This window comes from Aspergillus ibericus, assembly GCF_003184845.1.
Source record: "Aspergillus ibericus CBS 121593 unplaced genomic scaffold BO80scaffold_34, whole genome shotgun sequence".
Classification (NCBI taxonomy): Eukaryota; Fungi; Ascomycota; class Eurotiomycetes; order Eurotiales; family Aspergillaceae; genus Aspergillus; species Aspergillus ibericus.
The window spans coordinates 267,981-283,478 of NW_020292132.1; the positions used below are offsets into that span (position 1 = coordinate 267,981).

The 15,498-nt window shown below is 53.6% G+C and overlaps 7 protein-coding genes across 7 annotated transcripts; 4 read left to right on the forward strand and 3 right to left on the reverse strand.

Moving 5' to 3' along the window:
* Positions 1-100: 100 nt before the first annotated feature.
* BO80DRAFT_447290 (uncharacterized protein) lies at positions 101-2,549 on the forward strand (the record flags this gene model as incomplete). The annotated part of the gene is made up of 2 exons (XM_025721601.1): positions 101-373; positions 492-2,549. 2 exons carry the CDS (start codon positions 101-103, stop codon positions 2,547-2,549), a joined length of 2,331 nt encoding a protein of 776 aa, XP_025572988.1.
* Positions 2,550-3,243: 694 nt separating this feature from the next.
* Positions 3,244-5,628, reverse strand: capA (adenylate cyclase-binding protein). Its single transcript, XM_025719963.1, has 4 exons — positions 5,382-5,628; positions 5,014-5,263; positions 4,661-4,962; positions 3,244-4,608 (listed from the first exon to the last, which is right to left on the reverse strand). The coding sequence occupies exons 1-4, from the start codon at positions 5,426-5,428 to the stop codon at positions 3,621-3,623; spliced, it is 1,587 nt and encodes a 528-aa protein (XP_025572989.1). The 5' UTR covers positions 5,429-5,628; the 3' UTR covers positions 3,244-3,620.
* A 158-nt stretch (positions 5,629-5,786) lies between these two features.
* On the forward strand, positions 5,787-7,340 carry BO80DRAFT_155307 (pfkB family carbohydrate kinase). Its single transcript, XM_025713822.1, has 3 exons — positions 5,787-5,935; positions 6,007-6,267; positions 6,326-7,340. Exons 1-3 carry the CDS (start codon positions 5,860-5,862, stop codon positions 7,186-7,188), a joined length of 1,200 nt encoding a protein of 399 aa, XP_025572990.1. The 5' UTR covers positions 5,787-5,859; the 3' UTR covers positions 7,189-7,340.
* On the reverse strand, positions 6,878-7,762 carry BO80DRAFT_466867 (uncharacterized protein). Its single transcript, XM_025722808.1, has 3 exons — positions 7,697-7,762; positions 7,448-7,630; positions 6,878-7,372 (listed from the first exon to the last, which is right to left on the reverse strand). Exons 1-3 carry the CDS (start codon positions 7,717-7,719, stop codon positions 7,315-7,317), a joined length of 264 nt encoding a protein of 87 aa, XP_025572991.1. The 5' UTR covers positions 7,720-7,762; the 3' UTR covers positions 6,878-7,314.
* Positions 7,763-7,949: 187 nt separating this feature from the next.
* On the forward strand, positions 7,950-9,606 carry BO80DRAFT_427260 (mitochondrial 54S ribosomal protein mL44). Its single transcript, XM_025719964.1, has one exon. The coding sequence runs from the start codon at positions 8,073-8,075 to the stop codon at positions 9,285-9,287; it is 1,215 nt and encodes a 404-aa protein (XP_025572992.1). The 5' UTR covers positions 7,950-8,072; the 3' UTR covers positions 9,288-9,606.
* BO80DRAFT_155156 (basic secretory family protein) lies at positions 9,553-10,961 on the reverse strand. The gene has a single exon (XM_025713821.1). It carries the CDS (start codon positions 10,712-10,714, stop codon positions 9,818-9,820), a length of 897 nt encoding a protein of 298 aa, XP_025572993.1. The 5' UTR covers positions 10,715-10,961; the 3' UTR covers positions 9,553-9,817.
* Positions 10,962-12,982: 2,021 nt separating this feature from the next.
* Positions 12,983-14,910, forward strand: BO80DRAFT_361239 (ARM repeat-containing protein; the record flags this gene model as incomplete). The annotated part of the gene is made up of 4 exons (XM_025715999.1): positions 12,983-13,438; positions 13,493-13,611; positions 13,662-13,929; positions 14,089-14,910. 4 exons carry the CDS (start codon positions 12,983-12,985, stop codon positions 14,908-14,910), a joined length of 1,665 nt encoding a protein of 554 aa, XP_025572994.1.
* Between the last annotated feature and the right edge of the window lie 588 nt (positions 14,911-15,498).

Below are 15,498 nucleotides of genomic sequence, written 5' to 3' on the forward strand. Positions count from 1 at the left end.
CCTCGTTACATTTACCTTAAGTCTCTCTGCTTTTTTCTCCCAAGGTTGCGATGTTGGTCCTTTCCCCTCGCCATTCTGCCCATCCCATCTATCGGTGACCATGCCTATCTTCCAGGACCCGGATGATCGCCAGCGGCTCCCTGACCTGTGGTCGGATGATCACCAGCCAAAGCATGATGGACAACGACAGACCATTTCCCCCTGGAAACATACCCCTCCGGAGCCCCTGGCGGGCTATCCCCTTGACAGATGTGAAACCGTTTCATACGAGGGTCCCTTATCGGACTCCAGCCGGGCGCATGCAAACCATCGGGACGAACTGATCCAGTATATCAAAGGCGCCGATGCGCTCAGATGGGCACCTCGTTGTTCGGTATGTCTTACCGCTTCTTCAAGCGCTGTCTTGTCTCGTTTTCTTTGATTTGCCCCCGCGATGGCAGAAGTTCTCTTAGCAGTCATCTCCGGGACATTGGCTGACCCCAGCCATGTAGTTGGGAGACACTCAGGTCCAGGTCCCGCAGGCATCCGATAAACCCTCCACCAAGATGAAGAATAACTTACCGGAGCACTCTGGTCTTAGCGACCAGTCTAGCTCAAATGACCAGCAGCTAGCATCACCAGCCGACATTGAACGCCCTCGCTCGGCATTGCATTCGGGGGACTTCAGAGAAGGAACTTGTCAGGGTCCGAGCCAACAGCAACCACCCCCATCCCCATTGCCGGGTCGCACCGTCAATGCACCCTATTCTCTTCTAAGCTCCTCTCCGACGACTCCCTGGTTCAGCACCCCCGTCTTCTCGTCCTCGTTGCGCGGCCAAACCTCGTCAGTCCAGAATGCGACTCCGATCGCCCGCGCCCGGGCACCCTCTTTCGGCTCGTTCTCGTCGAGCTACATCCTGAAAGCCCCGACAAGCCCGCTTGTCCATCAGGCGAATAACACGGACTTGGACTTCTCTCCCCGACCGGAGTTCGTCAACCGTTCCGACCCCATCGAGAAAGCCAGCCGCCGCCGTACCCTCCCTCCGGAAACCTTCCAGAACTTGCAGGCCTCTCCTACCGGTCATGTGGAGGGGATATATTTCTCGTCTGATGCTTCACCAACAAAGTGGGATAAAACGACATCTTGTCACTTTCGCCCTCCTCGACGGTCTTTGACCTCGGCATACAGCCTTCAACTCGCATCGTCGGCTCAAACGCCGGTTGCGAGGATCAGAAGACCCTCGATTAGCTCGGAGATATCTTCCAAAGCACATGCGCCAATGGTTGGCTCATATGAGGAGTCGATCCTCCGCGGAAGAATGTCAATGAATCCATCCAAACCGCTAGATTTCACTGCTCAAATCGGCGTTCTAGGTAAAGGCAAATGTAAAGCCAACCTCAAGTGTCCACCACATGTCACGGTCCCATTTCCCGCGGTTTTCTACAGTTACCCCACTTCAGGGAGTGGACGCTCAATTTCGGATGATAGCCCTAGTCCTTATGTTGGCCTGATCGACCTGGATAATCACCTGCCGAAGGACACGTCCAGCAGCAGTAGCCGCCGTCGCAGGCGCCACCAAAGCCCTGCGGGAATGATTAGTGAGCAGGCCATGGGAAACTCTCCAGATCCTTGGTCCAATGACCAGGAGGCTTTGCGCAGGCGGGAGAAGAAGCACAGGAGAGCAGAATCGCCTAGGTGTCCGCCAGGCGGTTGTTATCGAATACCTCAACATGGCCAGTTACAGATCATGATCAAGAATCCCAACAAGACAGCTGTCAAGTTGTTCCTGGTGCCTTATGATCTCACTGATATGGAACCCGGGACGAAAACGTTCATTCGACAGAGAAGCTACTCGGCTGGTCCCATCATCGACATGCCGCTGAGCGCTCGAAGCAATTATGGGACCGATCGCCCCGAAGCATCTTTGAACACTTCCGGGGATCCCAAAGACAAGCCTACTTTACGGTATTTGATTCATTTAAACATCTGCTGCCCTTCCCGGGGCCGATTTTATCTTCACTCTAGCATCCGGGTTGTATTTGCCAACCGAGTCCTCGACGGTAAGGAAAAGCTGCGCAATGAAATCCAATACCCTGATCCCCGTTACACGCCTTACAAACCTTACCGGGACTCCAGTCATACGCACTCCGCTGCAAGATCCTCGACAGACAAAGCACCATTCAACACCCCATCAGAATCCATGGCCTCGGAAGACCTCTCCTACTCGGAGAGTTCCTCCACATATCCTCAGGAAAGGTCGGGCCCAAGTCACACATTCGCGAGACAGGATGCCGTTCCCCTGGGTCACACCAACTGTTTCAATCCAACTGAACGCCCCTCGCATCCTTTTCAGCCGATCCCGTCGCTGAATCCTAGTCCGCGACTGGACACGGCTCTGACTGAACAGTATAATGCAGAGCGTGGGCTTTATGATAAACTCAGTAAGGGTGACACCGGCTATGGTGGCTATCCGTTTGCCTTTACCAGTAGCCCTGAAGCTGGGGACAGCCTCCTTGCCAGAAAGCTGAGGGGATTGGATGTGCAAAAGCATGAATCCCGGTCTCAATAAGCCCGAATAATGACACCAGTGCAATCCCCTACCGCTTTTGCCCCATCGTGATGGTAACCTTAAGTTTCGGCTTCTGCTTCTTTTCTCTTCTCTTCTCTTTTCTTCTTTTACTTCCTCTAAATACGCAGTTTCTCCACCCTTCGCCAGGACGAGATATCGGAGCAGGACAATCCAATACTTTGCTCAACTAACCACATAGCACAGCACCTTCACGCCCCGATGCAGGCTCATCCCTTTTTAATCTCTTTCCTGTTGTTCGCAAAGCTAAATACGCTCAGCAAGGCGCACAGGACCACACTACTGGACTAGCGATAATACCCAGCCCTCTGTTCCATTCAACTCTTCTTTACGTACCTTCCTTCCATAGCTCGACATGCTCGTACCAAATCTCCACTTTCTCCCCAAGCTCTTACCGTTGAGACCCTTCAGATTTTCGAATCCCAGTTCAGCAAGAGGGGGACAGGGGGGTGTTCAGTGGTACATTTTCTTGACCCTTTCAATGATTTGGTGTCTGCGGTCTGGCAATGAATGGGCCGATTTGTTGGCCCGCTCATCGCCCCCCAGCTGAGGCTTTGTGGTGCAGTGGCGTTGTTGCCGGCATGCTCTGTCACTTCTGATGCCTGTCGCGTATCCCCCTGATCGAAGTTACGGGCTGCCATAAGCACCCATATTTGACACACATTAGTCAGTCACATGCTGCTGTAGATTTGACATTAATTAATTGACCTGAATTTGATGTCTTGGACGTTCTGTTTACCGTGTATGAGGTCAAGAAGAAAAACCCCCTGATACCTTGTAAAATAAGCAGGAATCCACCCATGATTATCGATCCAAGTCAGCGCTTCATTCTCCATATATCCAACGCCAACTACCAAAACACGGGAAGGAGAGCGTATAGAATGGCAATAGAAAATTGGCTCTATCTACATGGAAGAAGATATAAAACACAGCAGAGAAGAAAGTTTGTGGGCTAGATGGTTTCCAAATTGCCGTGTAACTAAACATCGCCGCCATTGTGAGGGGGACTGAGGTATCCAAAGGGGGTGTGCTTTTCCCAGGCTGTTAGATGGTTTAGCCTGCGTGCTCGACGATCTCGTTGACGAGGACACCGTTCTTCACGTAGGTCTTGATTTGTTCAGGGATGGGACACTCCTTGGTATCTTCGTCTGTGCCTTCCTTGGGAGGAAGCATGATGTTCACTGCGGTGCACTTGCTGGAGAAGACCTCGGTGGCCAGGCTTTGCTGGCCGAGGTAGACGGTGGCGCCGTCGACTTGGTCGAGCAAGAGGGTGGGAACCACGCCGTCTATTTGCAGGGCAAACTTGGGCGACTTGATGACGTCGAGGCTGCTGACCAGGGAATCGACGATGATGGAGAGGCCGGTGCAGTTGTCGATGGAGATGGCGTTGGCCTTGTTGTTCACCTTGATGATGGTCTTGTTGCATCGCGAGATGAGGATCGAGTGGTTCTGCTGAGCGGTGATCTCCACGATCTCACCGGGGTTATCGAAGTTCTCGATGAACCACTTGTTGCCTTCCAGCTCCTTGCGAGGCGGCTTACGCACGCGCATGCTCTCCGGTTTGGGCTTCTTGTTCGGGGCAGGAGACTTGCCCCGGATGGCACTGCCTTGTGAGGTGGGGCTATCCGGGACTACAGAGCTGGCGCGAAGGCTGGGGTTCTTGTGCGTCATCTCTGATCTGTCGACCTTCCGGAGGCCCGAGGTGACGGATTCACCTTGGTTCAGCTGGTCAAAGACAGCTGACATATCCGGTGCAGCTGGAGCTGCTGCAGGAGCAACACCAGGCGGTGGCGGAGGAGGGGGAGGAACTCCGCCAGGGACATTCAGAGTAGGCACCGGGGGCGGAGGCGGGGGTGGGGGTGCCATGCTGCTGGAGGGAGGGTTAGAACTGCCCCCCTTGACCTGTCTGAGGGCTTCTTGTGCGTCGATTCCATCCGTGTTGTTCCATGTCAAACCTCTGGGGTAGTGCTTCTTGAGATACGCAGCAAGGGACTTGTAGATTTGGTAGTATGCCTGGATGTATTGGACGTGGGCACGGTCCCTGTGAGCATGTTAGTCTCCATTGGACAGTGGTGTAGGCTGTCGGCACGCACTTCTCCTTGTAATCCTTCAGGACCTTGTTGCCGTAGTATTCAACGCCGCCGGCCATCTCAGTGACGAAATCGGCAGGCTTGTCCGCGAAGAACCAGCCAAGAGCAACAATACCTTCTGCAACGGCGCTGAAGTGGTTGAAGAGAGGGGACGCTCTGTTCGACTCGCGGATGTTGTTGATGCTGTCCGAAGCATTGTGGAGCTCCGTCATGAGCTCCGGGGGCTGCTGCTCAGGCTTCCTAGCTTTGGTTGACACGAGTAGGTAGGTGCGCTCGGCTTCGAAGGCTTGGAGAACCAATTTCGACTGCGGAAATGATAAGCGAAGGACTTAGATGGGATGCGCTTCGTTCCCTACCTGTTCTCCAACCAAACCATCGATCTTGGCACCCAACTCCACGAAGTTCCGGACATCCTCGTTGATCAGGGTGTTGAAGTCCTGGATCTGCGGCGGGACGGGAGCTGCTGCGGGAGCTGCTGGAGGGGCTGGCTTGGGAGATTCGGGAGCTGCACTTTCGGGCACAGCAGCGGGGGCTATGGTCTTGGGCGAATTGGGGTCATCCAGTGACATGGCCATATCCTCCAGGCGGGAGGTTGCGGCTTCCAACCTGTTGGCATTGGACCTGGTTAGCCACAGATGCAATAGAAAGACTTGTGGACTTGATGCATGGACAGGTGGGCATAGCGACCCCGGGAGTCTCCAACCCCAGCCAGCCCAGAACTTACCGCTTAATGAGAGTTGTCAGATTGTGCATGTGGCTTCCTGTCGCCATCTTGACGGCCCCTGTTGGAAGTAAGGAGGGAACTATCAAAGACACTCGGGGACGGTGAGGACAGAGGACGAGAGTGAACGGTAAAGTCTATCAGACACCGCGATTGAGGGGCAGAAGAGCGATCAGCCACAACCTTCTGGCAAGGGAGTGAGATGGTGAGAAGCGCAAGGCAGCCGTTGCAAACGGGGTCGGATGTTGCGAGACCAGCAATGCTCCTGACCCGGCCGGGCCTGAGGCCAGGAGCTCCTGATAGTGGGTCTTACCGTACCTTACGCCAGGGTGGCCGCTATCCGGCGGCCCATTATGACGTTGTCAGTATCAGGCGGTAATCCGATAAGGCGCCGAGTCGACGGCTTCTTCCCTCGACCCCGCCAGGATGAGATCTCGCCAGGCAGTCCCTATTGAAGGCAATTGATCGCTTCTCCGGAACCATGGTCGAAGAACATGGCGCTTCGGAGCAGCTTGGAGGCAGTGTGGAATTCTGCACAATGGGCATGTTCATCCTTGGTACGCCATGACCTGCCCATGCACATTCAACCTCGCAATATATACTTACCGGGCTGTTCCCTTTGATATAGACGATATAGATTTCGACGGGACGAGGCCCAATGTAAAAAATGTGCTTGGAGGTGCAGCGTCTTTTGCCGTCGTTGGCGCTCGTCTGGTGGCGGGACAGGCGCATTCGCAGGCTGTGAGCTGGATTGTCGATGTTGGCTCCGACTTCCCTCCGGAGGTTCTCAGCGTTATTAAGTTGTGGAGTACCAGCTGCGTAATAAGAGAAGACCCGAGCCGATTGACCACCAGAGCCTGGAATGGGTACGGCGCAAACGAAAAACGGGGTCAGGATCCTTCCCTGCTTTTTACCTATTGGAGTGGCATCCTAATAACATGACGCAGACTTCAAGTACCTGACCCCAAAGCTGCGGTTGGAACCGGAAATGCTGTCTGAATCTCAGGTATTCTCAAAGACCTTCCACATGGTCTGCTCCTCTTCGCGTTGCATCTCAATTGTGCAGACTGTCTTGCGCCGACGGGAGGAGCTACGACGAACAGGTAAAGCTCCCCCTTTCGAGCACGCTACGAGAAGACCCATCTTTGTTTGGGAGCCCGTCCCGGATCTATGTACGCCCGAAGAGCAGGAGAGATTTCTCGCTGCAAACCGAGTAGTAGATGTGGTGAGCCCCAACGAACTGGAACTTGGGATGATGTTCGGCCAGCCTGGTTGGAGCGAAGAGGCCAACTATGGAAAGGACATCGTCAGGAAGATCCTTGAATCAGGCATCGGGCCTGATGGGAACGGGCATTTGGTTATCCGCGCGGGCAAAGACGGCAGCTACTCTTACTCTAGAACACAGAGAATCTGGCTGCCCGCTTATCATCAGCCCAGCCCTTCAGGGGCGTCGGCGGTGGTCGACCCCACTGGTGCAGGCAATTCTTTCCTGGGGGCTCTAACACAAGGCATGACCAGTGCAGGAAGGGAACCGGCCAATCTTGTCGAGTCGGTGCTCGCAGATTCTACGGCATGGCAGCAAGCAGTTAAGACTGATGCACGGTATAACCATGTCTTGACGGCCTTGATTTTCGCTACTGTTGCGGCGAGTTTCGTGGTGGAGCAGATCGGAGTGCCTCGCATGTCTACAGATAGCGATGGGAGGGAGCTCTGGAACGAAACTGAGTTCACGGAACGGGTCCGTCTGTACACACAGCGCCTGTATCGAACATTGGAAGAGTCTCCCCAGAAGCACTTTCAGATCAACTGACCGTTTGAAGAACGCCCTTCTATTGTCGTACAGCCCACAATCTTATGAAACAAAAACCTGTCATGCCATAGAAAACCACCACAGTTGTCCATTTTCCCCGGACTACCTCTGCATTCCGTTGCCGATCTATGACTCGTTCTTAGCGGCCTGCTGCCTCTCGTGTTCAATAATCTGCCGGCTCCAGCTAGATAGAAGCAATAGAAAGTCAATACCCGCTGCTTAGAAACACACGCCACGAGATTGGCTGAGGGAGACTGACTTGCGACTGGGGAAGAATCTGCCCGGCTCGGGCATCTTGTCGCGATGCTCACGGTCAGCGCTGATGCTCCAGGTCACGGCGGCGATTCCAATGACTGCAGCACCAATGATGGCAGTGTTGACCCTCCAGTTCGCGGGCTGAGCGTACCAGCCACCCGCGGGAGACCAGACTTCCTTGGGATACCTGCGGAAGAATTTCAATCAGCTCCAGCCGCACTGGCAGCACCGGGGGGTAAGAACGGTCGCATACGGGATCTTGCCGCCTCCGCCCATGGTGATTGACGGTATATAGAATGTACGTAGGGGAAGGACGTAGACAATGGCTCGCTGGGAAGCGTCGTTATTCGGGGCGGGTTGGAAGCCGAAATGGCCGTCGTTCGTCCCTCGTCCAAGACCCCGTGACGCTATGTCCGTACAGGGTTTAGCGCCAGCTGGCCGAATCTCCCACGACTGCCAGACCCCGTGACTTCCGCCGAAGCTCGACTTTTCTCTACCGACCAAAAGTTCGTACCGGCTCAATTTGGATCCCCCCCAGTCTCGAACCCTCCACGCCACGTCCCGGGCGGTCTTTTGGATTGAATCGGTGATTCTCTGATTTACGGCCTCCTTTCCACACAGTTGCCCAGATGAAGAGGCTGCAGCTCCAACGATGGAGCAGTTCGGTCCTTTCGGCGCAGGCCCGGACTGGTGGCCGCCTGCAGCACCGTCTCTACAATGGCATCCGGCACCAATCGACCGCCTCCCCTGCTGCGCCGACTGCCAATGATCAATTGATCGAGGAAGAGCCGCTCGCATCACCCATCCACCCCCCTAACTCCCGACAATCCAAGTACCAGCTCCCTTCTCCTCCCGTCGAGGCCGCACGCGAGTCCGCCAAACTTGCTGCGCTTCATGCACGACTTTACCTCCCTTCACGATTACCTCTCGAGACCCTTGCTCGCTCTCTTGTGGATGCCTCGGCTGATCCCAACCCGAAATTTAACAATGATTCCTTGGCCACCCTCGGTCACGATCTGTTGACCCACTACACCACCGAATACCTCCTTTGCACGTATCCCCGACTCCCCTTGACCGTCATATTCGCGGCCATGTATGCGTACGTCGGGCCAAAGACATTGGAGGCAATGGCGAGAGAATGGGGTGTGGAATTCGCGGCTGCTCCTGGTGGAGAGGTTGACCCTGGCTACTTACAATTCAAGAGGATGCTCCCGGGAACCGAACCGAAGCCCGTCACCGGCACAGCAAGGCCCCACGAGGACCAAAAACACTGGCGGAAGTCCATCACTTCGAGTGTTGTTTACGATAACGAATTTGGAGACCCGGTCAAGGGGCCTAAGGATCCCTCGGAACAGTCCAGACAGGACACCCCGAACCTCAAGGGCGTTTCTGCCGAACAGGCCAGCGCCACCTTTGTGCGTGCTGTGATGGGTGCTATCTATCTGCACGCGGGTCGCCCTGCTGCCAAGCGTTTCTTCGAGCAGCATTTCCTCTCCCGTCATCTCAATATCTCCGACTTGTTCAATTTCTCCCAACCCGCTCGGGACCTCTCTCGCCTGTGTGCTCGTGAGAACTTCGAGCAACCCGTTGCCCGGATCATTAGTGAGACCGGTCGCAAGAGCAGACACCCCGTGTTTGTCGTTGGCATCTACTCTGGTCAGGATAAGTTGGGCGAGGGCGCTGGCGCCAGTCTGCTCGAGGCTCGTTCCAGGGCTGCTGTCGCTGCCCTCAAGGGATGGTACCTGTACAGTCCGCTGAACGTGCGGGTGCCTAGCTCGATGGAGGAGGAGGGCGCTGCGCCCTGGAAGCCAGTGCACGTGGACCTGGGTGAGGTGATTGTGTAGAGTGGGCATGAGATTTCGAACCGGCGTCACATTATCTGTTATAGATGTTGTCAATGAGGGATTGACAGCGATGCGACATTACATACTGCTACCCATCTATTCACCATTGCAAGGATTTGTACAATATGGGAAATCTATTTCATTCTTCTGATGTTTTCTATGTTCATGTTATCTGTTCTAAATTCTTTCTTCTTGCTTCCTTTTGCCGACATTCGAGACTGGCTAGAGATGGAATTGGGAATTCCGCTGTTGGCAGACTATACTTACTCTAGATCAAAGTACATAGAGCCATGTACTGCGGATTCAATCGATCTTACGCAAGAAGATCCTGCGTCCGTCTCCGCCGGGAGCCGTCTTCCCGACCCGGTAGGCATAGACGGACTGGCCAATGCCTACCCAAGTAAGTTAGTAGTAACGATGGGGTATTACTAGTAGTACCATCGAACCATAGTAGTGAGTGCTGCCGCCTCATGCAATCCGCTATGTACACAATCGATCCCATTGTACCGGGCCACTCTCAACCCAAACAATCATTCACGGTTAACAATTTCGTCCTCCCAGTCACCTTTACCTGCCTCGATAGGAGTATCCAAGTACCTACCATAATCTTCCCAGAGCTCCTGAACCCCGACACCAAACAGACCTTTCCAGAACCCTTCTTTCCCCGCACCGCCCCCTCCATCTTCACCGACATATCCAACCCGCAGCAACCGATCATTTAACAGCCCGACCGCACCTTTCCCCACCCGCACATCCTCCAGCCACGCCAGGAAGTAAGCCGTATGCTGATATCCCTGATCCCACTTCTCGGATCTCTCCTTGGCCGACGTAGGCCGCTTCCAATGCGGCGGTTCCAACCCCGCCTTAAGACGCACGAAATCCGCAATTCCCTCAATCAAGCCTCCGGGCGGCCGGGGGATCTCTTGGGCCTGTGGTGGCGCGGTATGCTGGTAGCAGTGCACGAGCTCATGGGTGAGGACACCAGTTATCTCGGCCACAGGGTCTAGGTAGCCGGTGCAGGTGCGAATGTAGGATAGGGAGAGGTGGATTTCCTTGTGGTCGTTGTCGAGCTCCGTGCCTGTAGTGTAGGCGACGCCGTCAATGTCGCGGAGGAGGACTGTCACGGAGCGGGTTGCGGGGACGTAGGGCGTGAAGGTCGACAGGGGCCTGGTAGGAGTGGGGTCTGTTCGTGGTGGGGTATATAGGTGCTCGATGATTGCTGTGAGGGCGGTTTCCAGTGTCGAGCTCACGTCGGGGATCAGATTTAGGAAGAATTTGGAGGCCGGGTGGCGGAGGTCGTTGATTTGGAGACGCAGTTTGGGTCGTGGGGCTTCCAGAGGCGTGGCATTCGGCTTGGACGTGGGTTTGGGGGATGGGAGGTGTCTGGGGAGCCCGGAAGGAGTGGCCTGGGTTATGGAAGTTGACATGATGGTGGGTGTGGGTTTCTGAGGAGGGAGGAGATATGGAGGGGATGGGTTAGTGGTATGGATGAGAGAATCTTAGAAGTAGTCAGTACCTAGTAGTACTTGTAGATGAGTACTACGCAGTGCCGTCATGCAATGTCGCTTGTTAGAAAGGTTGAATGGAAGGCTTGAAGCCGGGCGTTTAGCGGATATGCAACATACCGCGGGCGGGGAGTACTACTCGCCGCAGGGTCGCAAAGCTCACCAATCATGGACATCTCAGCCACTGGACACGTTCAATTGGAAGGTACGGAGGACTACTGGGAGATACATAGTAGTAGTAGTTAGTAGTACTCTAATAGGGGTACTAGCCTGGAGTAGTAATCGGCCTTTCTAGTCTCGGTCCTGACACGAGCCCCTCCGGCCGTCAGGTCTTTTTGCTCTGTTGCGTCGCGCTTGCGCGCCATGACACCGACACTGGTCCAAGTGTCTGCCGTACGAAAGATCCACCCCCGGCGCGGCGATCGAGTGGAGTAGTACGGAGTAGCTGCAGTCTAATTAAATCCACTGCAGTATGACTGGCCGCGTCAAAGTGTTTGGTAGATTAATACTAGGATTTGTTTACGGCTGGGGTTCTACATATAGATTTATATCGGTCATGTACGGAGTAGGTAAGTACGGAGTACTTCTCCGTTAAAATCTGCAGTGGGGTGGTCTAGCATCTGTTGTGGGTATTACTATTTGGAATAGAGGTTGTGGTGAGTAGTTATATATTTGAGAGTTAGTACCCGCAGGTACTCCGTAGAGGATCTAGTAAATAGTTTTTTTGAAGAATTGCACCCCAGCACCACCCAACCTTTCGAATTGTATCCTCTCACCTCCTTAATTGGACCTTTTACAAATCATTCAGAGCCTACCATCCCGATTCGAAATTTTGTAGAAACATGCATCTGGCTGGCACTAGGTAAGTTTCTCCTTGGGGTTCTTGGCTGTGGAGGTATCGATAAGCCGACATCCGAAAATCCAGTCTCCCCACGATCCACCTTACAGGACGCTCGCACCAGCGGCACCAGCGGACAGAACAAGGGGAGGGAAAAAGGGGGCGAGAGGGTTATGCGCAGCGCGGCGGAGACGGGAAAAGGGGGGTTTACAAAGTGACCACGGCTGTATCTAGATACTGATAGTGCTAGTACTCCGTATGGAGTATGTGTAAGCCGACAGACTGCAGAGTCCAGAACTCCAGTTCATCAACGCCTGTTACCTACCCCTTACTAATGTACTGCATACCTAGTATCTAAGTCTAGATAGTACCTAGTATTAGTTGGGCAGCTGCCACAACAACAATCGATTCGTGGCTGCAGACGAGGCCCCCCACTTGTTTACCTAAAACGGAGGGAATCATGGGTCCGGCGACGTTGCGGGTAAACAAAGCGAAAAAAAAAGGATTCAGGGACGGAGCCCGATCATCGCCCCCTCATTCGCGATCATCAACTACCTCCCTTCGGCTTCCAGTACACCATATCTCCATGCATTTCAACACCTGCCTTGGCGATTGCTCCCAGCCCTACATACCGATCCCCTCGCTGTCATTGTTTGACTGAACCAGGCCTGTGGAGTCGGCCCGATAAGCGAACAGGCGCGCCGATAAGCGCTGCGAACTTGTCCCGTCACTGGCGTCACCTTCCACCCTCGTCGCTTCCTCATCCTCCTCCTTCAGATCACATCTCAGATCCCAACAACCTCCGCCGTCTCCGTCATCGTCGGCATCGCGACTGCCCGAAATAGCAGGTATGTGCACCTTCCTCAATCGCCATCATGTTGGTTCTTCTTGTGAAGCCCACCGCGCCGCCGCGTCCTGCTCCTCTTCTTCCTTCACCCATCACCGTTTTCTTGCTCTGAATAGCTACGTTGCACTCAAGCTTCAATCTGTTCAGATAAAGAACTCTCTACTTCTCAAATCGGTTGTTCAACTGCTTTTCGCTTGCGTAAAACTTGACATTCCAAAAAAAAAAAACAAAACCAAACCCAAAAAAAAGCTCTCTGTTTTCAAACTTGTTGTTTAACTGCTTTTGTCTTGCATCGTTCCATTAAAAAGTAAATCACCAAAAAAAATTGTTAACAATGTCTGCTATCAGGTTCGAAGGCTCCATCGGGCACACCGAGCTTGCTCTATTTCTTACTTTGTATCTCTTTTTGAGTCCTTTCAAACTCTTACTATTCTTTGCTACCTTTACCTCCATCTATGCCCTGCTGACCGGACATACGGGGGCTCTCAAACCTCTTTTCGCAAAGATGGAACCGAAAGCCGCAGAGCTGGTGGCTATTCTGAAGAATACCAATCTGGCCATCGATGCTAAGGTTTCCTCCTTGAACGGTGTCAAGTCCGACATCAAACAGAAAAACGTCCCCGAGGACGCAGTGCCAGCTCTCTTTGAAGCGCTGCAGTTGTCCATCGGTTCTCAGCATACGCCACTTCTGTCTGCGGGCTTTTCTACACTGGGCCATTTCTTAAAGCGCCTTTTCATTCAGGATCAGCATGATTTGGTTGCTATGCAAGGTCGTCACCTCTATACCCTGCTTTTGGAGCGCCTTGGTGATCACAAGGAGCGGATTAGAGCTCAGGCGGCCCAAGCCTTCACTGATTTATGGCCTGCTGCTCGTCGTGACGTTGAACAATATGTGCTCGAAATGGCCTTGACAGGCAAGAATAATAGAGCAAAGGAAATGAGCATGATATGGTTGGCGAATGTGAGTCATCTTCCGCATCCGATTTTGATCGCACCTCACTGATGTCTGCTGCAGATGACGAAGAACCATGGCTTGCGCTTCCGTTCGTACGTTCCGAGCCTTGTCACATGCCTCGAGGATGCCGATAGTGCCGTTAGAGATACGGCCAAGGCGACAGTGGTTGAACTGTTTCAGTAAGCTTTGTCGTTCTCCTTTGCAGGTCTCTGCCGCTAACAAGAACTAGAAACGCACCCGCATATGCCAGGTCCGACCTCCGGAAGCAAATGAGCGAGCTTAACGTCAGAAAATCGATTGTCAGCACCATTCTGACCAGTATTGGCCTGGAGTCCGATGGATCAGAGCAGCCCTCGCGTCCCGCTTCACGCTCATGCGTGCCGGCTCCACCTTCGCGTCCGGCGTCTCGCCTGACAGGGCGTCCGGTGTCGCGCGCAGCCGGGCCTGCGGCGTTGCCGTCTAGACCCACCGAGAGTCGAATGAACGACCATGACAAAGTCGAATCAGTCATCGCTTCCTCCTCTCGAGCAATCGACGATGAAAAAGTCGAGCCAGTCATCGCTTCCTCCTCTCGAGAGATCGTGCGCTCAACCAAGCATGTGCCGTCACAGTCTAGACCGACCGAGATTCGAGTGAACGACGATGAAAAAGTCGAGCCAGTCATCGCTTCATCCTCTCGCGAAAACGCGCGCCCAACCAAGCATGTGCCGTCGCAGCCGAAACCGACCGAGATTCGAGTGAAGGACCATGGTAAAGTCGAGCCAGTCATCGCTTCATCCAATCGAGAAATCGACGATGAGAAGGTTGAACCACTCATCATTTCATCTGCTCGAGAGATCGACGACATCTTGCGTACAATGACTCCTTATTTTGAAGGACGTGAGACCGAAGACAACTGGAGTCACCGCGAAAAGAGTGTTCTCACCCTTCGTCGGCTCTTGCACGGCAACGCACCTCGTGATTACTCCGACCAGCTCCTGGCATCCATCAAGTCGATGCTCGATGGCATATTTAAGGCTGTTAATTCACTGCGAACCACTCTAGGGACAAATGGTTGCCTTTTGATTCAGGATCTCGCTATAAAGTGTGGTCCTAAAATCGATTTCATGATGGAAATCATCATGCAGAACTTGATCAAGCTGTGCGCCGGCATGAAGAAGATCACCGCGCAGAATGGCAATGCCACGGTCGAGATTATTCTTGCACATGTGTCGTATACACATCGCATTTTGCAACATATCGCTAGCGCCTCGCAGGACAAGAATGTTCAGTTGCGGCTATTTTCCGCTGGCTGGTTGAGAACCTTGCTCATGAAACAAGTCCTCCACAAGTCCTCCATTGAAAACAGCGGGGGCGTTGAGCTACTCGAAAAGAGCCTGAAGAAAGGACTATCTGATGCCAACCCTGGGGTCCGTGAAGCAATGCGGCGCACGTTTTGGACGTTCCATAGCATATGGCCCATCAAAGCCCAGACGTGAGTTCTCAACTCCGAGGATTACTAAAGACATTAAGAATGCCCGGCTAACAGAACACAGTATTATGTCTGATCTTGACTACAAATCACGCGCCTTGCTGGAGAAGGACCCAGGAAATCCAAATATCGGCACTGACGTCCCGTCGAAGAGCTCTACCGCACCGCATAAACCCCCTCGAAGCGTCGCTGCTCTCAAGGCGGCAATTGCCGAACATAAGAAAAAGTATCTTGCGCCGAAGCAAGCATTACCCCCGCAACCTGACTCGTCCTCTCGTGTCTCGTCTCTGTCTTCTGCCCCCATGAGGCCTGCTAATCGCGATCAAGCACCACGCTTGCCATCGCAACAATCCGAGACATCGAAGCTGAAAATGCTGGAATTGTCAGAGAACGAACTTGCTCATCGCGATAATACCGCCCGCCCTACTTCCCACGAACATGTCAACTTCTCTGCGCAGGAGGCATTGGAGTCTAAGGACCAAGCGACTTTTCGCGAGACTACACCGCAGCCTACGTCTCAAGAACAGGTTGAAACCCCTGTGCAGGAGGCACTGGAGTCCAACGACCAATCTACTTTTCGCAACATTACACGGCA